The 23,245-nt window shown below is 47.9% G+C and overlaps 1 protein-coding gene across 4 annotated transcripts in view; it reads right to left on the reverse strand.

Moving 5' to 3' along the window:
- Positions 1-1,120: 1,120 nt before the first annotated feature.
- Positions 1,121-23,245, reverse strand: part of EEIG1 (estrogen-induced osteoclastogenesis regulator 1) — a 37,123-nt gene continuing 14,998 nt past the window's right edge. For 3 of the 4 annotated variants that reach the window (XM_059864865.1, XM_059864866.1, XM_059864867.1), the window contains 10 exons: positions 17,366-17,486; positions 17,011-17,040; positions 13,412-13,528; positions 12,888-12,934; positions 10,262-10,407; positions 9,047-9,151; positions 8,602-8,791; positions 8,292-8,413; positions 7,115-7,184; positions 1,121-6,229 (listed from right to left, as the gene is read on the reverse strand). In XM_059864865.1, coding sequence (XP_059720848.1) covers positions 6,184-6,229; positions 7,115-7,184; positions 8,292-8,413; positions 8,602-8,791; positions 9,047-9,151; positions 10,262-10,407; positions 12,888-12,934; positions 13,412-13,528; positions 17,011-17,040; positions 17,366-17,486 — 994 coding nt within the window. In that variant the 3' untranslated portion in view covers positions 1,121-6,183. Of the gene's footprint in view, positions 6,230-7,114; positions 7,185-8,291; positions 8,414-8,601; positions 8,792-9,046; positions 9,152-10,261; positions 10,408-12,887; positions 12,935-13,411; positions 13,529-17,010; positions 17,041-17,365; positions 17,487-17,812; positions 18,163-23,245 lie in introns of those variants that run through there. The other variant, XM_059864868.1, reaches the window with a different exon arrangement.

Below are 23,245 nucleotides of genomic sequence, written 5' to 3' on the forward strand. Positions count from 1 at the left end.
GCGGGACCGGGACGGGATCGGAACGGGACCGGGACGGGACGGGAGAGAGCGGCGGGAACGGGCTGGGACCGGAGAGAGCGGCGGGAACGGGCCGGGTCCCCCGGGAGAGCGGCGGGAACGGAGGGGGGGGAGAGGCGGGAACGGGCCGGGCTCGGAGAGGATGGTCCGGGTGCGGGGCTGGCACGGGGGAACGCGCTCAGCACCCCGTTAATGGAGGGTTCCTTGCCTTCCTTGTCTCAGCCGCGGGCCCGAGACCCTTGTCACCGCTCCGAGCTCCTGCTGCTCCCGCACCGTTGCCTTCACCTGCGGACGGGGCACTCTGGTTGCATCCAGCACCTGTGCCCGGGACCTGAGGTGGTGATGGATCCTGACACCAGCTCCAGCCCTCGGGACACTGACATCCCAGGCCCCTGCCATTCCTCCAAACAGACCCGGGGGCAGCGAGACAAAAGGAACAAGCGAGACCAAACAGCCAAGGGTCAAACACAAAAGATAGAATAATAGAATACGGCTGCCTCCCCTTCCTGAAACAAGGGAAGAGGGAAGAATGTGCTTGGGACTCAAAGGTGCACTGGCCTTTGTGTGGCCGAGGCTCTGGGAAGGTGGAAGAGGCAAAAGCTGCTTCCTCCCAGGGCTCCTGTTCCTCCCCAGCCCTGTCAGCCATCAGTGATGAGTATCTGGGCACTGAATTTGGCTCACCCTCCATTAAGGGGAGGGTGAGCCTGTAGTGGGCGAGGGGCTATTCAGGCACAAGCCCTGAGGATCCAGAGATATTTATTCCTCGTGTCCTGCTGGGCTGTGGCCCCAATCCCCCAGCGAGCCTGGTGAGGTAGGCCCAGCAGAAGAGGCAGTTTAGGCCAAGCCTAGGCTGGGACAGAGCACAGGGCACTGCTGGTGACTCAGGCAAGTGTCACCGTTCTTGGGAGTGCTGCTTCCACGGGGTTGGTGCTGTGCTGCCCTCTCCAGCCCCCTTCTCCATCTCCAGGGAAGGGCTGGCAGGGATCTCTGCTCTCAGCTGCCAGAGCAATCTGAGAAGGCAAAACCAAACTATTCCAGGCCTGAGCATGCCCTTCTCACCCCATAGCATTTAAAACAAGAAACAGAGCAAGAAGAATCAGTGTGAAGTACCAAAAAACCTTTATTTTTCCCCCAAACCATAACAACATTTGACATTATACTGATTTCCTCATATATTTGTTATTTCTCTACATTAGGAACCAGATACAGAAAATACAAACACGATCTGTTGAATCAAAGACGGCACAGCATTCCGTTAGAAAAAGAAACAAAAAAACTAGAGAAGCAAGATAGAAATGGTGAAAAATAGTCATTCCCTCCAGCCCAAACTTTCCAAGAATCATCATCAAAATAGAGCAGTGGAAGTAGCTTCTCTTTCTAAACGCACTTCTGCTTTAAGACAAAAGTTAGATTTATCTTTAGATTTTCAAAGTAAAAAAATGTTAAACTATCTTTCAAGCAATTTTGGAAGTTTGCATAGACCCATTCCCTTTCCAAAAATATCAGCCATCTCTCTATAGAATCTGATACAAATCGAGTGCGCCTCAGCCAAAGGTCACCAAGCTCAATTCACTTTCAAGAAAATAAAACATGATCTCCCCTTCCCCTCCCTCCCCCCACAAAAATATGGGCTCTACCATTATTCCATGTGTTTGAGGCAAGTCACCAGGCTCATCCCTCGCTCAGAGCTTCATCCCAAAATTCCTTTTCCTTTCCCAGGTTTCCACTCCTGCTGCTCTGCAGGCAGTGGGAATGGGGGCGCAGGGAGGGGGCTGATGGACACAGCTCTCAGCAGGGAAGTGGGGGGAATTCTGCATTCATCAATCCCTCCCCGCAGCCAGGAAGTGGCTTTTCAAGGACAAACACCTGCAACCAGGCAGAGTTTGTAGGAACTTGTCCCTGGGGACTGGCCTTGTCCAAAGGGCTCAGTCACCAGAGCAAGAGCTCAGCTAGAGACCAGGTGGGGCAGCAGGGAGGGGCAGGAGGGGTGGAGGGGGGTCTGCAGCCCCCAGGTAAGGCAGCCAGGAGGGGAGGGGGAGCCCCTCACCAGGAGGGGTTTAACTGTGGTGCTCTAGCGTACCTGGAGTGAGGTTTTCCCAGAGGTTCCTGGCAGCAGTGCAGAGACCAGCTGCACTGCCACCCGCTTAAAAAGAAACAGCAACAACAAAATAAATAAAAAGTCAACCCCTCCTATTCATATGAGAATGAAATACTATTTCTTCAGACCTCCACCTGGTTTGGAACCCTCTAAAAACTGAAGCAAACGTTTAAAAGGGCTTGTTAACCTTTCTGCAGGGGGCAAAGTGATGTGGCAATGAGGGGGGGAGAAATCACATGCCTGCTGCCCATCACTCCAAGGGTCAGAACAGCACGAGGCCCCCATTTAAAGTGCTGACCATACAAAAGATGATGAGGGAGCAACATCCTTCTCCTCCCTTTTCCCATCACAATTTCCAACTGAAATCCATCTCCTTCACCAAGTAATGACTAAGCCTATTCTTCCGGACACTCAGTTTTATATTGGTTTTAAAAAAAGAAAAGAAGTTAGTAAAAAAGTTACACTGAATTTCCTAATGCTTTGCAATGTGCTTCCACCAACTAAAGGTCTAGAAACAAGGAGCAGAGCCCACCATGTTTTGCCTGATCCCAAGACTGAAGCAGAGAGCCAGCTCTGCTCTCCAGGGCCAGCCAGGCATGAGTAGCCCTGCTCGTCAGCATCAGAGACCCAGGGGATGCAGAGTCTTGCCAATAAGGTTCTTTTACTTGTTTAAGCCACCTCTGAATCCCCTGAGAAGGGGAATAGTGTGGGGAAGAACATTCCCCCATAAGCCCCCCTGAAATAAAATATCAATGAAACAATAATGCAGTCAAAAAACACCAGCCTGCTGGGTTTGTATAAAAAAAAAAAAATTCCATAAACTTCACAACAAAAAAGAATAACCCAAAGGAAACTAGCCAGCGGTTTGGGTCTGGAAACTGATTCACTTCTTAAATGTTCAAAGTCCAACAAGGAAGAGGCAGCAGGGATGCCACAAGGAAAAAAGTGCTCATGAGATGCAGCTTCCTGAGGCAGCAGTGAATGTGTAGGGCCATGACCCCCACAGCCACCACCCTGGGTGCCCACAGCTGCCTAGGGACTGCTGGGCACTGCTTGTGCTGGATGCACAGCAGGAGCTCTGCACGGGATCTACAAATAGGAACAGACTGTTCCTTCCTCCCTCCACGTCTGCTCCTGGTCCCCCAGCTGTGCTGCACAAGGCTGGATGACCAGGACTACTTTTACTCACTCAAAACCAGGGGCAGGAGAGCTAAAAAGCCACACAAAGATCAGAATCTGTGGAGGGACTAATGTGGAGACAAGTTATCAGAAATGCAAGCAGTGACGTGCCAAGCCACTGGAAGAGAAGCCAAAGACATGCCCAGCTTGGCCACAGTGATGTGTGGAACAAGTTATGCCTCTGCCAGCCTGGGAAGAAGAGACCAATGCTCTCAAAAGCTCAACTGCTTCTCCTCTTGCTTTGCTGGGAAGATATTCCTGCCTCTGTCCCACTGATTTCGTGACACGCCGAGCTGCCAGTGCCTCAGAGCAGCCGACTGTGGCCAAGAGAAGCCAGAAGAATGCCCTGGGATCCCAACTGCTCTGACAGTGACTGCCATTGTTTCTCATGGGAACAGAAGCAAAGCAGCAAAATGAGCAGGGTTTTAGCCTGTTTCCTGGCTTATGCTCGCTCCTTTCAAGTCCTGGTTGGATCTGATTTCCTGAGGGGCTTTGTTGGCCCCTGGGGAGCAGCCAGACCCTGGGCTCTGCAGGGCCATCCACAGAGAGGCAGAACAGCCCCTGCTGCCTGAGCCTCCTTCTGCCCTCACCCTGACCTGAGCACGGTCAGGCCAGGCCTGGCTCTCTGGCACTGCCCCAGGGAGAGAGAAAGACAAGCAGTTCTCTCCTTCCAGCAGACACGTGGCACCCCAGGAACAGGGCAGGATGCTCAGCAGCCTGCAAGTGAGTGCCAAACCTACCCAGGCTGAATGAAGAAGAGATCAACATTAAAAAAAACCTAGCAAGTGTGAAAGAGCTTTTGTTCTAAACAGTCTCAAAAGATCCAACACTTTTCCCCTACATTAAACCAAACCAAGGTGTTGTCTGTATCCCCTTTTTACCCTAATTCAAATCTAATTCCCTTTGAAGGGAAAGGGTGGAAAAGATGCATATCCTATATGTGGTCTGTCCAAACATGGAAAGAAGCCTCTTGACTCCAAGAGAGAAACCATCAAAACAGAGTAAGCAACTGTATAGTTTTACCACACTGCTGAGCACCCTCCCCATGCAGCATCCTTAGCTAGAAGGATAAAAAAAAAAAAGCTAAATCAAGGCCCTTTCATTCCTTGTTTCTCATTCTGCCAGATTCCCTTTTCCAGCAGCTCATCTGCATGCATTCTGGCCAAAGAGACCACAGTTAATGTTTTTTTTTCTCCTTTAAAAGAGGCTTTACAATAACTAAGAATTTGAACAACGTGATCAGTTACAAGTCTTTCCTTGCTGAGCAGAGTGAGTGTGTGCCTGTACACACACACACACACAAGTGCCAGAGGGGAGCCAGGTCCTGGAGAGTGGAACTGCTCCAAGGGCATGGCTGCTGAGTGCTACCACAGAACACTGGCAAAAGAGGAATGGGCACTACACAGAAATAGCTTATCAGCTGAGGGGCTCTGTACAGGGAGGGCTGCAAGCACAGCCTGCTGCTGGCCCACAGCCTGGGGCTGCCCAGATCTTCGCTGGCAATTCAGCTGCCAGGAGAAATCTCCAAGTGGGAGCTGAAAGGGATCGACATCTCTGCTACACACTGCAAGGAAAAGTGTCAAACAACTACAGAAACCAAACCCAAAGAAGAGCAATTGAAAGATCAACCAGAGAACACTTTGAAGCCTTGTCAGAAGAGTTCACTCACCACAGAGCAGGTCAGAACAGCTGCTGTGGCTAATGCAGCAGCCAACACCCCCTCTACCCTTGAAGGCAGAGACAGTAGCTTCTCCCCAGCCCCAAAAGGAACCAGCACAGGCACAGGTCTCTGCTGACAAGGCAAGAAAGGCCAAGCAACACCAAATCCCTTACTGGCCCAGGCCAAGAGAGGCAATTGACATCACCACCTCAATAGAGAGACCACTGCAGTCAACTGCATCCAGCTCTGGCCCAGGGAAGGGCTGTCAGACAAGATTCTTTTCACAGTCCAAGAAGGGCAGTTCCCTTCCTGAGCCAGTGAAACAACAACGAAAAAAAAAAAAAAAAAAGAAAGAGGCTTTGTATTCCAAGCTCCAACTGGACTATTTGCTGAATTAGTCCAGTAAAGACAGATTATACTCCTGGAATTGTGAGTAGAAGCCTCCTCCAGGTAAAATCTTTAAGCTCTAAAGTGCTCCTGCTAATGCTAGTTGATGAACACCCCCTTCCATGCCCAGCAGTGGAAGGGCTGCTGCAGTCAGTGGTGTGATGAGCACTCACATTTAACCGTTCACCAACTCCCAGCTGGATTGCAGTAGAGTTTTCTGAAATGCACTTTTGGGAAGTATTTCCTATGAGAAGATGTTGTTTGGGGATGTGAGGATAGGAAGGTGAAGTGTACACCACAGCATACCTTGTTCAGTAAAACCATTGCTTTGGGAGGTGATGTTCCCTTGCAGAGTCAATGGAATAAAGCATCCCGCAAGTGGCCATGTCACCATGTCCCCAACAAGCAGCTCTGGGTTTGGTTAGAATGGTTTTCCCACCCCCAGTGGTTTGAAGAGTTCACAGTGGTATAACCCAATGTTTTGGGGAGACAGAAACTGAGAAGTCCCCTGCTGCAAGTGAATGGGTGGAATGAGGGATGCAGATGAGCAACATCCTCTGGGACTAGCCCAAGGATAAGCCCCACAGACACCTTGTGTCTGAGCAGGAACAGGGGAAGGCATGCACTGGAAGGACCAGGAAGCAGAGAAGGACAATGCCAATGCAGGGAAAGTGCATGTTCTGGAGTGGTCTTGGAGTAGTTCTGCAGTGCAAACATACGGGGAGGGGTGTGGAGAAATCCCTTCTGGAATGCTGCATGAAGAGAGGTAAAGGTTGGCATCCAGGTGGCAGCAGACTGGGTAGGGGGCCTGTGTCCAGCAGCTCTACCCTGTTCTTCACATTTAGTGGGTTTCAATCACCACTGGCTCGTAAACTCCAGATGAGACCCTGGGGAGGCAGAGGGGGAGAGGGGCTGGTTATTTTCGAGTCATTTTAGCCACTAAGTTGTGATTCAGTGCTCTCCACTCTCAAACACCATCTTCTAAGCCCACCCAGAACACTGCCAGTAACAAGTCAGCCTCGTGGGAAGTCAGTCCTTGGAACAGAGGGGACAAAGAGGTGGCAAGTCAACAACAGAGCACTGGAGAGAGCTGAGTGTGACACTCAAACCCTTCTGTACAGGACACAGCAAAGGGGGAGTATCCTATCCAGAACACAGCCATCCTGCCTGGCTTTGCTCTGCTCCCAGTTTTGTTACCAGCTCGATACATCTTTGTACTACCATTACTGCTCTTTTTAATTCAATGAAAAGATGCAACAAAGCCTCAAACACAACTGGCCAAGAGCTGTGCTAAGTGCTGTAGTGGCAAGAAAAAGTTTTATTGCTTCAGAAGGCTTTCATGAGAGAACAAGCCCTCGATGATTATGGAAGAGGCAGGGAGAAGGGACAATAAGAGGCAGGGAAAAGGGACAATAAACGCCGCTCTGCTGCAGTTTTGCTGCAGGCCAGCAGGAGGCAAAGCTCCCTCCTTCAGGAACAAACGGGAACCAGCCTCTACCATTTTGTCCTTTCACTCCTCACTTCTGTTCCTGGGTCTAACAACCAGGATCCCATTATCCCTCTGAGCTCCTGCTGAGAACTGCACTCATACTCTAGTGCAACTGCAGCCTGCCACCAAAGGGATCCCAGGGCTGGTAATGTGGGAATAAAGCCACCATGTAGCACATGATGTTTGGAAATCCCTCCTGTAGCAAAAAGTGGAAGTTTCCTAGCTACAGAGCCCACTAATCTCTCCGGGGCCCCTCTGGCTGCCAGCCTTTTGGGAAACCTACCTGTTTCCCAGCTGAATACCACTCAGCGTAGTTGTTCCGTCTCTGCTCACAAACAACCTCAGGTTACTGTCTGCAGGTGGAAAAGGAAGACAGACATCAAAATCCAGAACTACTGAGGCTGCCAGGAACTCCCCTCCCAGACACACAATCAGCATAGAACAAGTGTGTCTCAGCAGATGCACATCCACACTTTCTGGTGGTGTTCCCACAGTCATGGAGCCCCTGGGAACCCTTTCCTTGCTCCAAAGGGGAGCCTCCACAACATGCAGCTTTGGAAGAATAAAGGCAGAGATATTAATTCAGTCATACGCCTCCAGCTGCCTCTTTTAAGGCAATTCCATGGATGCAAGTTCTTGGCCAGCTTATACACATCTGAACAGATAAGATGTGGGGCCTCACACTGTTTTGGTAGAGTTACTGGAGGAGAAACTCAGCCTGTTCTGCTGGTGAGAGGCAGCTGCATTCAGTCTGGTTCTAACCCACACTGAGTGAGGTAGAACTCCCCACATGATAAGAGAGCTGCCATGTGCAACAATTTAAGGTGACTAATGGTAAATTAATGATGCACAGATAACAAGCTAGGCTCAAGTCTAAAACTTAACAGAAAACCTCAGATTAAAAAAAAAATCAGATGAAAGGTCGATTTCTATGCTAAACTAGAAAATGAAACTGAAAACAAAAGCAGTTACATTATTAGTTTTCTTCTAACAGATGCTGTGACTGCAATGGAGAAAACTCCTTCTTAAGCTCTGCAACAGCCCTGAACACCAGCACATGGTCTGTAGAGATGTGCTGCTTCCCTCCAGTTGTGCTCTCCTCTTTAGATAAATACCCTTGGCCTGACCCTGGACAAAGGCCACTAGAGCTGTGCAGACAGCTGATGCAACTGCTCTCCACTGCACTGAGAATCAGTATTTTTCCTCTCTCTCCCTGCATGTCTGAGCTACTATTCAATCTCTGCTGTCATGTGTGGAACAACAGCAAGTGCTATCTGTAAATACATGTGCAGCTCTCAAACCCACATGTTTTATCTACCACAGAAACACCCAGCAAGCACTGAAAGCAAATAGCTGTCAAAAGGAGAAGGGAGCCCATGGCAGATCAGATCTGACTGTAAACGCTTGGCAGCCCTGCAAAAGAAAAAGCCAGACATCCCCTCTGAGGCTTCTCCTCTCACCTTCAGTATTGCTGACATCTGTGAAGTCCTGACTCTGCATTATTTTCTCCACTATATCATCAGCATCGATCCTGGTGTCATCCACTCGGGTTGGGTGACTCTCCATTGAATCCTTTTTCCTCCTGGCAAGAGGAAATCCAGGAAAAACTTACTCAGCTTTTCAAGACACAGACTTCTACATACTGCCCTGCTTTTCTTGGCCACAGCCTCCTCCTCAGTGGCCACAATCTGTTCCACTACTGCCTGAAGACAAAGGAGCAGGTTCTGTCTCTCCTTCCCAGAGAAAGGTCTTTGCTCCACTGTTACTCACCGGGAGGGTCTGTCCAGCAGGAGGGGTGGTCTGGGGGGCCGAGGTGGCTTCTCCAGTTTGTGCTCCCTCTCCCCCTCAGGGTACTCCACAGTCATGCTGAGCCCCCCGGAGGCGCTGCTGCTGGTGGACGTGTTCCGGCGGTGGGTCAGGTCGGACATGCTGGAGGAGCGGGAGTGCTCTGTGCTGTAACCTGCCAACACAGGGGTCACAAACCTCAGCTGCTGCTGCTCCCACTCCTGGCAGCACAGCCAACAGCCAGGGCAGCTCCACAGCAGCACTTCTGCTCCTGCACACAGAGGTTTAGACATCTGTGAGCTCATGTGCAGAGACTGAACAGGAGGCTGGTATTACAGAGCAGGGTGAGAGAGATGGCTGCAAATCACTCTCACAGGGGCTTGCTGCAGGAAGGAAAAGGGATGGCAGAGCTGTGGGGATCAGTGGTTACCAGAGATCTTGGACTGCTGGCTGGCATAGCTCGAGTTCCGTGAGTGCCCTGAGTGGAAAACTTCCTCTGGGCTGGACAGGTTCTGATCCGACTCTTCTGGGACACCTGCCAAGGAAAAGGGGACACTGCTAACACCTAACCACTGATCAGCTGGGAGTGAAGACTGATCTTGGAATGACAGATCAAGGTAAAGGGCAGTCTACAGGCCACAGCCCTGCTGTAAAGGCCAGCACAGGGCTTAGAAACACCCAGGGAGTAGGGAAGACCACAGTGAGCTGTCAAGTTTGTCACTATTTCTATCCAGCACGTGAATTTACAAACATCTCTGGGGGCTTGTAGCATCTAGAAGGACAAGCAGTGTCTGAAACTAGCCATAGTTAAAAGCATCAAGCTAAGACCAAGTAAGCATCAGATGGCCACTGGCAGTAAAGTATTGCAACCTCTGGGTGCTTCTGTTACCACCTTTCCCTTTCTATTACTTGTAAGGGAGCCTATACCATTTAAATAATCTCTGAATTTAATACAGACACTTCAGCATAAGCCCTTCTCCTTTGCTAGCCCTGCTTGTCTCTTTTGCAGGAAGCTTACCCAGAAGTGCACAAATGTAACACATTAGCCAGCTTTTTAAGAACACCACTTGCACCACGTGCTCTGTCAACTGAGGGGATGAGGCTCAAGTGCTATTTTGGTGCAGTGTATCTGCCTGCACATTTGGAATGTGCTGGGAAGGAAAAAAACTGATGTGAAAATGCAGTGCCCTTGAAAACAGGCTCATACAGAAGGCAAAGAACTGCATCAGCAGCTGGAACCAGGCCACTAGACCTTAAACCAACCTCTAAAACTTTCAGAGGAACTTTTCTAGAAGATAAGTCTGAGCAACAGAATAGCTGAGTGCAGAACAATGGTAAGTATCATTGAACACAGTGGAAAGCAGGGATGAGTGCAGTGCATGAATTATTAAATCCCCAGCAAAAAGAACAAATTGCTTTATCTCCACTAACTGCCATATGCACATGACAAATATTCAACCTTCCTCTTCTCAGTTACACTTAGATGGCTTTGTTATTCTCAATATTCTGAATGAGCAATGGGGTTGAGGATGGGTGTGGGAAAACATGAAAAATTAAAGAGTTTTTGTGCTTGCAACTGCTGGGAAAAACAAAGGAGTGTCCAGGCACAGCCATGCATGGCATGGCTCCAGGGGGGCATTCAGACCTGAGCTGAGGATGGCAGTTCTTGGCTTGGCCTGGCGCAGGGAGCCAATTGTGGAGGAGCTGCTGCTGGTTCCCTCGCCCTTGCAGGTCAGCTGCAGAGTGGAGTCCTGCCCTGGGATGGTGATGGACTTGGCAGTGGAAGGAGGCCTGCAATCAGAAGGGAAGGAGGTTACAGACTGCCAGGCAGGGAGCAGCCATCATTCTGTCCATCCCAACCTTCTCAGCAGAAGGAAGCTGGCAGCCCTCTGACCAGCAGCTCAAATGGGATGTTGGGTTTTGTTTGCCCACATTCAAGACTGGTGTCTTCCCTACCTTGGACTGCATTACACGAAAAACCAAGCTTTTGAGGTAAATTAAGGCAAAAAGGGGCCATTCATTCATTTATCCAGGACAGCAGGCTCAGAACTTGCAGTGTCCTCCAGGACACCATCCAGAGCTGCCCTTTCACCCCCAACATGTGTCCACTGGCCAGCTGGCTTCACAAACAGGAACCAGTTTGCTGCTGTCCCACTCTCAAGTCCAGCTTCCTTTCTCTTACACCTCTTTGGCCAAAATGAAACCTTTTATCCCAGCAACCCTGTACCCTTATGAGAGCACTTTTACAACAATCAAATAACCTTTCCCTTTTTTAACTGACTATTAAACTCCTTTTCAGTGAGACTAAAGTGTTTTTCCAGCTGTCAGAATTATTTTTCTGGTTATTCTGTGAGCCTGCAACATCCCTTTGTAAATGCTGACTGCAGGGTAGATCTGTGAGTGCCTGGAGCCCCCTCCCTTCCTGCAGAAGTGCTTTTGGGTGGAAGCCACAGCATGTGCAGCGTGGCAAAGTGAATATTCCTGCTGGAGCCCTAACCCCTCTGTAGCCTGAAGTCTGAACTGGAACTAAAGAATCATTTTATGAATTTTAAGTGAAGAGTGAGAAATAAAATCTTTTGTCTCTCTCAGAGCTTTGAGGGAAGATGTTACATGAGAGGGGATCTTTGCAGTATTTTGGAAGACAGAATATTTAATGTGGGCAGCTGAATGGCTATAAAGCTTTCAGGAAACTCACAGCATGCCTTCACCAGGAAAAAACCCTCCCTAATCACCTTATCAGTGATTTGCATGCACCCAGGTGCTTTGGGGACTTAACTTCACAGGTTTTTAAGGCTTTTACAACCTTAAGCAAGCAAAGGGTTCCTGCAGCAGCTGTGGGAGCAGCCCCTTGGTCTGTCAGCTCAGCTGCTCTGCCCCTTTCAACAACCCCAGCAGGAGAAGGTTCATGGAGTGCAGCAAAAAAAATCAGTGCTTGGAAGTGATTTCCCAGCACAGTTTAATTCCTGCCTAACCCTCTAATGAGTGTCATTTACCAGAAGCTCTACTGATCAAGGACTATTCCACATGCAAAGTTTCTATTTTTAGATATTTGCACATCATCAACATAAAAGGGAAAAGTGGGAATGACTGCAAAAATCCTTCAAGAAAATTAGGTTTGACTTTCAGACTGAGCCTACTTACATTAAATGGATATTTATATCCTATTCTGTGTAATTTTCAAGCATTCTAATAGTGGGACTTGCTTCCATTGCAAAGGAGCAACAGGTATTTTTGTAAGACATTATTACCAGACATCCCAGCACCATAGATTTAGAACATCTGTTACTGCTATAAAGTTATGGTTTAAGATACTCAAAACTTCTATATTACACTTTCTTTCTTCCGAAGCAGAAATTCTTCAGAATCAGATGACACTGATGTTGGGTTCAAAAGTGTCAGAAAATACTGCAGCACTATGAAAAGCCACTCACAAAACAAAGCTACCAAAAATTATGCAGCATTTTTAACAAGAATTTGAGCTAATTTATGCACTCCAAGCTAGCTCCTAAAATTAGATCTACAAGAGTTGGCCTCAAGGTAAAGCTTTCTTCTCTCATACTGTTGGGAGAGAACATGAAATATTCCTTTGGGCACATGGCAGCCCTGCTGTGCAGTCACACACCTTCCAGCACACCACAGCAGGGCTGGGACTGTGATGCTACACTGTGGTGGGAGGGAAGATGTGGCCAGGATATTTGTTGAATAACCAACAATTCTTTAAGCAGCAAAACTGCTCCCCAGCCTAACTGTACTTATTCTTTCCTACCATTATGCATTAAAAAACCCCCACATTACTGCAATTTCTCTGCTAATTAATACAAGTTGTGAGCCCTGTAGAAAAAAAAATTAAAATGATTCAGCCTTGAAGTATTTTTGTTGCTGTTTCAATCTGAGATCTTTATCCCCCATGGTATGTGCTGAAGCGTGTCCACTTCCAAGACTGTTCTCTTCATTGACCTTTCTCCTCTTGGAGGTCAGTGAAACCAAACCCAGAGCCATGAGAAATTCCATCCTTTATGCAGAACATGAAGTTTGTAATCAAAATCTACTGGTTTCTAAAACCTAAATTGCACCAGCAGGGAAAATCCTGTGCACAGCAATAATCAGAGCTGGGAAAGCCAGAGCAGAGAACAAAACAACAGCACAGGCTGGCTCTACTTTTCTGGTTGATTCAACCAGTTTTACTGTACTTCCAATATCAAGGGCATCTTTTCCCCTCCCTTCATCAATTTTAGTGTCTGCCCAGAATGGGGTACCAGCCAGGAACTCACGTTTTGAAGCAGGGGTCCCCAGAGAGCAGGGACATTCCGATCGTGACCTGGAGAGGGGACACAAGGCACATCATCAGCCATGCTGCACTGAGCTCCTCACTTCACAGCAGCCAGGAGCTCAAGGGCTAGGTGTAAAGATCAGCCAGATCTAGCTCCTTTCCCAGGGAAATCAGCTTCAGGGATTTAGCAAAGTATTTCCCTCCCTGCCCCAAATCCCTGGCATCAGTAACTCCAAGTGGCAGTGGCTCAGCAGGACACCAGCTGGGCCATGGTGACAATGCCTTGTAACATCTCCCTCCCTCCTGTTCCTGGCTTTTTTGTCAAGGGTCACTGCTTGGCCAAATCAATGCCAAATTATCAAAGGGCAACTCTGATAATGGGAAGCTTCCCAAGTCAGTCTAGCAGCAAAAGAGCCAAATCCTGTCTCTGTACATAACAGGACCTTCTCCCAGGCCTGGCACTGCACTGTGATCTCCCCAAAGCCCTAAGCAGGATTTCTGCTGTGTAGGTTCTAGCTGTTGTACCTTTAGGATGGAGTTGTCCTGTCGGGTATTCTTAGTATCATATCCTTCCAGCAAGCAGCAACGGACAGTGGATCCAGAGCCTGCAAATTCTGCCAGATTGAGATCAGCAAAGCCCAGCTGCAGCCAAGAAAACAATGGAGGGGAAGGTGAGAGAACAGACATTACTCCATAAAGGGATACACAGTGTCTCACAGACCAAAGGGAGAAAACAGGAGCCAAGAAAGAGTGGTGGCTGTGAAGATTCCCTGTTCTTGAGGACAGACAGGGTCACATTCCTAATCCCAAGCTGGATGGACACTTGGAGGCCTTCAGGAAGCCAAGCCCACATGGGGGAAGGATGTATAGTAGTGCTGGTAGCCAGGACAGTGTTAACCAGCCTGCAGCCATTGCATAACCAAGGACATGGAAGGCACTAGGTCAACAATGTGGAAAAAACCAGAATCACACATACACAAACACAATAAGGCACTCTTTGTATCGGGCCATCCCAGAATGCAGTGGAGCATGTGAACCAGGAGATGAAAGGATATTGTTACAGGGGAAAGTGACACCATCCTGAAAAAAACAACAGACTATGGGCACGGGGAGCTGGAGGCCCAGGGCCATGTGGCACTGCCTGTGCCTCACCCCTCAGAGGCAGCTGCTGGGCTGGGCAGCTCCTCCTCAGAGCTGCTAAGGTTTAACTAGCAAGGGGTTGGTTTGACAGGCAGAAGGAAAGAGAAATATTTGGAGAGATTTATTTGTGAGCTCTCTAAACCTTCTCTAACAAATGGGAAGCAAACAGGGAAGGTGACAAAGCTGAAGATCACATGCATTTTCAAAAAGGGCACCGATCCCTCCAGAGTAAATACACACACAATGAAGAGCACCTTTGTTTTCCTGCCCTAATCCCTGGTGTATTAACACAGTGTTTCAAAGAAAAAGTTACAGCTTGTTTTATGCACAGCTTTAGGAACAGAAGGCAGTTGTGCCCCATCTCATCTGATCAGCAGGACATGCTGTACTCGGTATGTGGCCAAAGCATCCAGGCGTGGAGCATCTGCGTCACAGCAGCAGCAGGTCACCTCCCAGGGGAGCAGGGAACACAGGTGGAGCAGCAGCAGGTCCTTCTGTGCTCTGCAGCACATCCCTTCTGCCCTGCTGCTGACAGCTGGATGTCAACTGAACAGAGAGCCCCAACAGTAGCACCATCCTATGGAATTGTGGTGCCCCTGTCAGCTGAGGAAGCTGATAGAGAGTACCAGAACAAAACAGTCACTGCCAGAGGAACACTGGCTCCCACTGTTCCAAGTCAAGAATCACAGCCTGATCAAGATATATGATTGAGGGGGAAACAGCAGCAAGATTAATGTAGCTGCTTCCTTCATCCCATTCTCAAAGGGGAACTTCTGATGGCAAATAAAAAAAAAGTGGGATAGAGAGGGAACCTTTTATCAGCAAAAAAGAAGGGAAAAAAAAACTTTCTCCCTCTCTTCTCACTTAAGACTTCCTTTAATGCAAGTTTCTTCAGCTCTTGCTGCAGAAATTTCTCTGTCTCTTCTAGCAAGGGCTATGCTGTTTGCTAATTATCAACCAATAAGGAAAAAATTTTTATCTCTTAGAGAGATAAAGAGGACAGAGGAAAGCCACAGAGGGAGATGCAATCCATCACTGTGACAAAGACACAGCACCACCACACCAGGAGAACAGCATGGCACAGGGGTGGCCCAGACCCAGATCCCTCTTCCTCCATCACAGCACTGAATTCTGAGAGGAGATCAACACTGGAGCACAGAGTGGGAGAACCCTCCAGCAGCCCACACGGTGTGCTGAGGTCAGAAGCACTTTCAGGAAGCAGACTCCCAGTATATAGAGGAAAGATCCCTTAACAAAAGGATGTTTTCAGATATAACCTTTCAGAATAGTTTCCTCAGTTTTCCAGCCAGCTGATGGTGTTTCTTCCAGCTCAGGGAAAGAGTTTCTGCTTTATCAGTCCTTCCTGTCGTCTTCCGCTCTGTCACCCCTGACACCGAGGTGACATTCACGTCAAACCCCAAGGTGTGCAAGGCACTGGAAACTGCCTGAAGCACAAACAGCCCCATCACCCTCAGTCCCTGCTGGTGGGGGACCAAGTACAGAGGGCATTCAAAGTTTCATCTTCCTCTACATCTGCTGCTGTGACTGGAGAAGTTCTCAGCTGAATTAAGATAGTTTAAAAAGGTGGGGACTCGTGGTGTAAAATGGGAAAATAGCTGCAAGGACATGCACCACAACTTCTGCCAGAAACATTAGGTAGCCCAAATCAGTTCTGTCATGAGAACCTGCCTGGAACAAGCCTGGTCCACTGGGCAAGATTGCAATCATTCTTGTTTGGTGTGACATCTCTCATTTCTGAGCTGCCTCAGATCATCTTCTCAGAGAACACATCTGTCTTTTTCACAGGAGACCAAGCAAGATGCCAGCCAAGAGACAGCAAGTACTTGAGACGTGGTCTCCAGTTCTGGGCTGGAGGAAGTCAGTCTCCTTTAAACACCACTAAACACAACTGGAGACTGAGCAAAAGGGAAGTAGGTTAGAACATGACCTGAATAAGGTCTCCAGGTTAAATCCACCATAGAAACATGCCTTCAGGCTTCCTTTAATTCTGCCTTCCAAAATCCTGCAGAAAGCTTGAGGATGGACATTGCAGGAGGCAAAGGCTGATGCATTTGCCATGTTTCTTCCTCCAGCTATGCTGCTCTCCCTGGACATGCAGCTCTGCAGAATGAATAATCTTCCCACAGTATGAATTTAGTGAGAGACTAATGGCCCTAGAGACCATGTCCTAATTAGCAACAAAAAAGGAACAATGCCACACTGCCTTCTCCCACCCAGCACAGCAGAACACAGGAGCTAGTGCAGTAGACCCTTCACAGCCAGTTGCCCCCATGGCCTCAGAAAGGATTTTGATGAGAAGGAATTCTTACATGGTTGTGTGTGACCAAAGCATCTGTTTGTTAGAAGCCAGCAGCAGTGACTCATTTTCAAACAAACATCATTTTGGGCACTGTGTGAGCTCAGCTTCTAAGCCAACATTGTCTCTTGATCCAGCACAAGGAGGAGAAGGGGGTGGCCCATTGTCTGTCCCATAGCACAGGCAAGAAAATGCAAGGAAGAGAAACCAAGACTAAGATCCCTGCTGATCTATTTGGCTTTTGCCTTGGTGTCTCCTGTGCTCAGGCAGGCAGTGATTTCTGCTGAAGGCTCCTGCCTGCTCTCCTGAGGCAGTGAGGTGCCTGCCCCAGCTGGCTGCTGTGCTCTGGAGAAAAGAATTGGAGTCTGTTTCTTTAGAGACATGCTGCCAGAAGCCAGAGAGTTCACATCTGACTCAGAACTTCCCCAAAGTTTGAGGACATGCAGATCATCTCTCCAACCCCCATCTCAAATCCATATCCAGTGCAATCTGGATCCTGTCCCAGCAAGTTGAGTTTCTTGGGAAATCTCTTAACTCAAACTAAGAACTAATGAACATCTCTCCAGATTGGTCCCCTCAGCAGCCACTGGTTTCTAATGGGTGTAAAGCACTAGCAGGAGACAAGACCATCTTCACTCTGCTACATTTGCCCTTTCTATGCTCTTACCTTTGAGTAGGTTTTTCCGCCCTTCAGCTCCTATATTGGGAAACAAAACAAAACAGGAAAAGCAGCTATTATATGTGCTGGGGCAACAGGGGGAAAGTCATTACTCAGTTCTGGAATCTGCTCTCAGGATTCACAAGCCTCTCTCTCAAGGGTTACCACCACCTTGGTTGCTCCCATCCTCCATCAAGGACTCTTCTTGGAGAGAGAGGCTCTGTTTCAGCATATCCTGTCCCAAACAATCTTTCCTTCCCACCACAGTCCACATAATTTTTCTTGCTGCCAAAAAGCAGTCAGTAACCAGCTGCCAGTATGCCACTGGTGGTGCTACCTGGCAGAAGCAAAGCTGGATGCTCACCTTCCGGACAGACACTCGGCAGATGCAGGGGTCCAGGAGCCCCGTGGCAGGGTTGGCACTCATTTTACACACAAAGGTGAATTTCTTTTTCCAGCGGACACAGTTTTCCTGAACTTCCTCTCTATAAGAATGAGGAAAAAAAAAATTCAAATAAAGGTACAAAGCCAAATCAAGACCAGCTATTAAGTATCTTTTTAAATGACTGGCATCCCAGCTCATAAAGATCCTCTGCAACAGCTTGGTTAACCTGAAACTGAACCACACAAAGGTGTTAAGTTAGCATCAAGCTTTTCACTAGTCAATACAGGTAAAATCCACCCAGGTTACAGAAATACTAATCATCTCATCAACAGAATTTGCCTTTAAAACTCTCACAAGCTCTGACATTTCCTGCTCAGCTGGTTTAGCTCATTCACCGTCCAGCCTGCATGGAGCAAATCTCCATACCTGAACTAGGCTGAAGGTTCACAAGCTTATCTCCCTCCAGCATGTCTGTTTGTACAGCCTCTGCACAGCAAAGTGCTCTGTGTCCTGGATGGCCTGTCCCTCCCTGCTCCTTGGGCTGGCACTAAGCCAGTGAGGATGGCCAGCTTGAAGGAAGACAAACACGTGTGGGAATGCTCCTGGTGCAAGCAGACAGGGTCACACCAAGCTAACACTGTGCTTCAAATCCTGCAGGGGCTCAGCCAGGGAAGAGGTGGTTTTGCTTGCACAGCTTCTGAGCAGACCATCCTGATCTCCAGGCTGAGTGGAGAACACATGGCTCTGGCCTAGCCTGAGCCTGCAGAAGGAAGAGAAGAAGCCTCCCTGAGTGCAGGAATCACTTCAGCTACAGCACTGGCTTCCACACAGCCCTCAGGGGAAGCTGGATTTTTCAATTCCAAGGAAGCTGGTTCAAAGGAGCCTGGAAACAAGGTGTGTGGGTCCTTCCACAGGGCTCTAGTTTCCTGCTGAGCCTCTACAGGACCTGATCCATTTATGGCTCAGAGCTTGGCCCTCAGCCAGTTCAGTTCTCAAAGTAATGAGGCCAGGGGAGGAAGGGAAGGCACTGCTGACAGCTGTGAGCAAGCAAGTCTGACTCTTATCTCTCCTCCTAGCACAGGACAAAGGTGCAAGGGCAGCTGATAAACTGTTTGCTTTAGCAGGGAAAGGGAGGTTTCCCACCATCTGACCCAGGCCAAAGGGACTGGTGGCAAAGGGGAGAGTGATCAGCTTTGGTAGTGCCTCCTCTTCCTGGGAAGGAAGGGGAAGAAGCTGTAGCTCACATTCCATTAGGGCAACCTCGAGGTGAGCCCAAGAGGACAGATCCAGGGACTCAATCCTGAGCCAGGAGGTCCCTGCTGGTCCTCCAAGACATTCTGTGGGACCAAATGTGCCAAGCAAGGGAGACACAGAGAATAGAAAAGGAGTAGCTGACAAAAAACCTGAAACCTGTAATCCTCTGTAATGCAGATAAAGGCTGATCATCCCTGTTTAAAACAAGAGAAAACAGAAGGCAACAATTCCTTCAAGGCAGGGAACTTAAATCCCTTCCAGACAGAACTCAGGCTCACTATTGAAGTCAGTAAAAAGTGAGACATCCAAGTGCCAAAAATACCTTTGAATCCAGGATTATTAATTCAAGATGAGCTCTGGTTCTCATTACTTCACTCAACTCACCCCAGCTCTATCAGACAGGAGGAAGAAACACATCCAGAGGGATTAAAAAGGTTTTGTCTATAATAAAATATTCACCATGCCAGCCAAATTAGGCATGTTACATTTCAAATATGGGTGCCTTAAACCTGCCTCAATAATAATCATCTTTAATGACCTAAAGGAAAGAAAAACTCAAGATACAGATGAGAAAAGGTATGGCAACAGAATGGAAAACCACCTGTGAACACATGCTTCAGGAACACAAGGCAGGTACAGGGGGATGCAGGAAACACTAATTACTTTAGGAGCATTATAGTCACCTTTGGAAGGAACTGCTGTTTTCTAGAAAACAAGGCTAATGCTAAAGCTACTACTGAGCTACCAGAGCTCCAAGGGAATGCTGGAAGGCAGCTCCAAGTGAAAGCTGTTCAGTCAGACAGCAGCACACTGGAGCACACCTTGCTCCCAGCCCTGATCAGAGCTCTAACTCCTGCCAGACAAGAGCATTTGTGGGATGCTCCCTCCAGCTCCCAGAGCCCATGCCTGGCTCCCACAGCTGCAGGATCCTCCGTGGGATCAAGAACTGCTCCAGCATGTGAGTTTAGTTTCCTTACTCAGGAGTTCTTGCTCCTTTTACAATGCAGCCATGATTAAGCATCTGCTGGATGCTGCTAAGTCCAATGAAGGCTAATTACTTCCAAACGTGGTAAAAAGTACTGATTAGCAATACAGAGCTCCATGGCTAATTTGCCTTTAGCCTAAGCTCCCCTAACAGACATTCTGCTTCTTATTAAGGATGTACATTGGCTTTCCAGAACTGCTGTAGATACCACACAGTGCAAGGGATTAGGAAAAGGATTTGGGGGTGTTATGTTACCCACAGCACTGTGACCATGAACCTCAGCTGCAGGTGCAGACACAGCTTAGGGGTTTTGTGCCTTTGGAACAGCCTGCACATGGCAAGAAGGAGTTTAGAAGACAAAACCCAGAGCTGCTTTCCAGTCACAAGTTTCACAATCATTCAATAATGATTTTCAACCTTTTTTGGTTTTTTATTTTAAAGGGTGGGGGCTGGGTCTGTATGATTAGACAAACAAGCAACAGCTCTATTGTTTCAAACTGAACTCTAAAAAATTAGTTCCACATTTCCAAAAGATGGCATATGGAGAAGAAATGGGCTTTGCCTACCCACCTCCCTTCAAGCTATCGTTAGGCTGGTAATTAGAGAACACTAAAAAAGGGACAAAAAAAAAAGGAGAACTCAGATGATGAGCAGTTTTGTATTTAGCCCTGGAATATTCTCTGATGTACAATTATGAACCACCATACAGAAACAAAAAAACACCCAAGAAGCATGGTGAGGGCTGCACTGAGAAGTTTTCTTTCATCCTAATCACAAGGCAACTAAAAGTAAAGCAGAAATGAACAGCTTAAAACCAGAAGTGTCTATTTTTAAGTTTCACTCTGTATTTGGAGAACCAGAAATAGTTCACACCAATGCCAGGTCTAGGTGCCAATTCAACGGGTCTTCAGAAGTTTTATTTAAAAAAAGCTGTCTGTATCATTTTGCAAAAAGATTCCCAGAAGGTTGAATCTCTGCCAAGCTAAGCTTTGCCCTCTTCTGACTTCAGACTTATTCAAAGCTGTGTAATTACACTTTCCAGACCTAAATATACCTCCTCAGAATAAACCAGTGCAATCCTGTGGCAGCTTTTGTGAAAAGCAGAGTTTTGGGAAGAGCTTTGTGTGGTTTTCTAATCCTGGAGCTGCTCATCTACCTCCAGCTCGAGGAAGAGCTTTTTGCATCCCTCATCCATCATTCCACCTCTCGAGAGAAGATTCACCAGGAAAAGAACAGCTGGCAGATGCTTCACCATAGCATGGTGAGGATTCAGGTAAAGGGAATGATGCACAGCAGGGACCCACTGCTCTACCTGCTTTTGGAGAGGCACCAGCAAACTCAGGGAAGCCTCCAAGACCACTCTGAGTTGAGATCTCACACACAGCTCTGGAGACAGGCAGAAAACCACACAACAAACAGACCTTAAAGAAGAGATGGCTCCCCGCTGTGGTGTAAGTGCCACGGACAGACCAGCACTATTACAGAAAGCTACAAGGCTCACTCTGAATTCAAGTTGGTAAAGCAAACAATCTAGAAAAAGGCCACATATACAACCCATGCTATCTTGGGCTACTGTGAACCTCTCTCCCACATGAAAACCCAGCTAATGAAACACTAGAGCAGAGATTAAAACTTCTATTTACAGACTGAGAGCTGAGTTGGGGGTATCAACCTTCCAACACACCACCCGCTGAAACACTTTGGCCTTGCTGAAGCATTTAGAAAAGCAGATGTTTCACTCCTGCTTTATGGCAGTTGTCACACATAAGACAGTGTCATAAAAGGGCCACAGCCTTACTGAAAGGGCTACAGCAACAAAAAATAGCTTTTAATGTCAAACATTTCACTAGAGCAATGTGTCTCAGTCTGATGTTTGGGGCAAATGTGGGAAAACCTCAGGCTAAATGGGACAGTATAGAGATAAGCACACACAAAGCTTCTTATTCAGATTTACTCCTCCTCCTTACACAGAGGGGAAGGGTAAGCTTTCCTTTTTCTGATGCTCAGTCCACATGCTCACTGTCCCCCCTCTGAGATGTGGATCTGTGTCAGAGCCTTCAAGCAGAACTAATCCCCCTCTCAGCAGACCTAGTCCTCTGCACCCTCCTCCCTGGTTCACCACTGCAGCAGGAGCAGCAGCATCTTATCTGATAAGGCACAGGAGAGATAACAGCATTTTAAAGAGGCTGCCAAGCCAACTCCCAGCTCAGATTCTTTTAAGTGCAGTGAGAAACAGCCCTTCAAGGGGCCCTGACACACCAGCAGTGTGTCTTTTGGGGAGTAAGGGAACACAATCCCTGCAATGCAGGTACAATCCCCTCAATTACAGAGAAACAAAATACCACATTATTTCAGCATATTGCACCTGAAAGGCATCTTCTACAACATTCCTTCATAGAGCTCTGCTTTCATCTGCAGAGACACAGTTAAAGCAGTCCCATCTAATCCCCAGCCCTTCCAAAGGCTGAATTAGAGCAGAATCACTGACGCTCCTGCAGCTTGGAAAAGCCTGGAACAATCCTGCATTTTGCTCCAGAGAAGATGGTTACTATTTTAACTAGGTTATCTAGTGCAAAGCTGTAGGAGAGACCTTTGGTAAGTGCAAGGAAAATTCCCTGAAAAGCCTGTTTTGAAACTGACTTTCTAGGATGTTCAGGAACCAGAACACCCCATCGTTCACAGCACAGCAAAATATATCCCATCCTACAAACACAGCAGGTCCTGCTACAAACAATGCCTAATCACTGCCTATAAAACACAGAAATTACAAAAGTGGGTGAACATACATATATAATACACAGCAAGCCCTCATTTAGCCATTAGCTGGTTTAGAGTTACAAAGCAGAACCTGCAGGTATCTCCAAATAATGGGTTTAGGACAGGGCACTTCACGGCAGTACACACATTAGTAAAGAAAAATGCAGCTCTGAGGCTTTGCCATCCAGATGCCTGGCAAGGAAAAGGAGAGGAATCCACAGTGAGGAGAATGCACTGTGGGCAGACACCAGAGGAACAGGTCACATCAGTGAAACTTAGGGCTGCCAGCATCTGCTCGATTTTGCTGTCAAGCTCATAGAGGCCAAACACAGGCAGGGAAGCAGAAGCAAACACCATGTAGCAATAGGTGCTGGGAAGCTCAGTGGGAACACATCCCAGGAATGAGAAGTGACACACCATATCCCTTGGGGGACAGCAACAAAACCAGCTGGATACACAATGCATGAAATCCTAGTTTAACCTGGAGGCTATGCCTTACAAGTTTGCACAGAGGGGTTTTTTGCCTTCCCTGAGCAGAAGCAGTGCAAGGGCTGCAGGGAACTCCCAACAATAAAGTCACTCTGCTGTGCCTGAGCTTACATCACTGGCCAGAACAACTGCCAACCCAAGGAGCTGGACGTCTCCCCCTCTGCAAACAACCCTGTATTCTCCAGCTGACAAGTGCTGGTTGTTGTTCAGTAGACATGAGCAGTTATGATGGAAAAATGGCTCAGAGACAGATGATGCAGACTGTGTTACTGAGAGAACTAAGCAAGCCTTTGTCACTTGAAACAAGTCTTATTTGGATGTTTCACTGCAAGTGTTTCAAACAAGGGTTCAGCAGTAAGGTCACTGCATCTACC

Source organism: Haemorhous mexicanus, chromosome 21, assembly GCF_027477595.1.
Source record: "Haemorhous mexicanus isolate bHaeMex1 chromosome 21, bHaeMex1.pri, whole genome shotgun sequence".
Classification (NCBI taxonomy): domain Eukaryota; kingdom Metazoa; phylum Chordata; class Aves; order Passeriformes; family Fringillidae; genus Haemorhous; species Haemorhous mexicanus.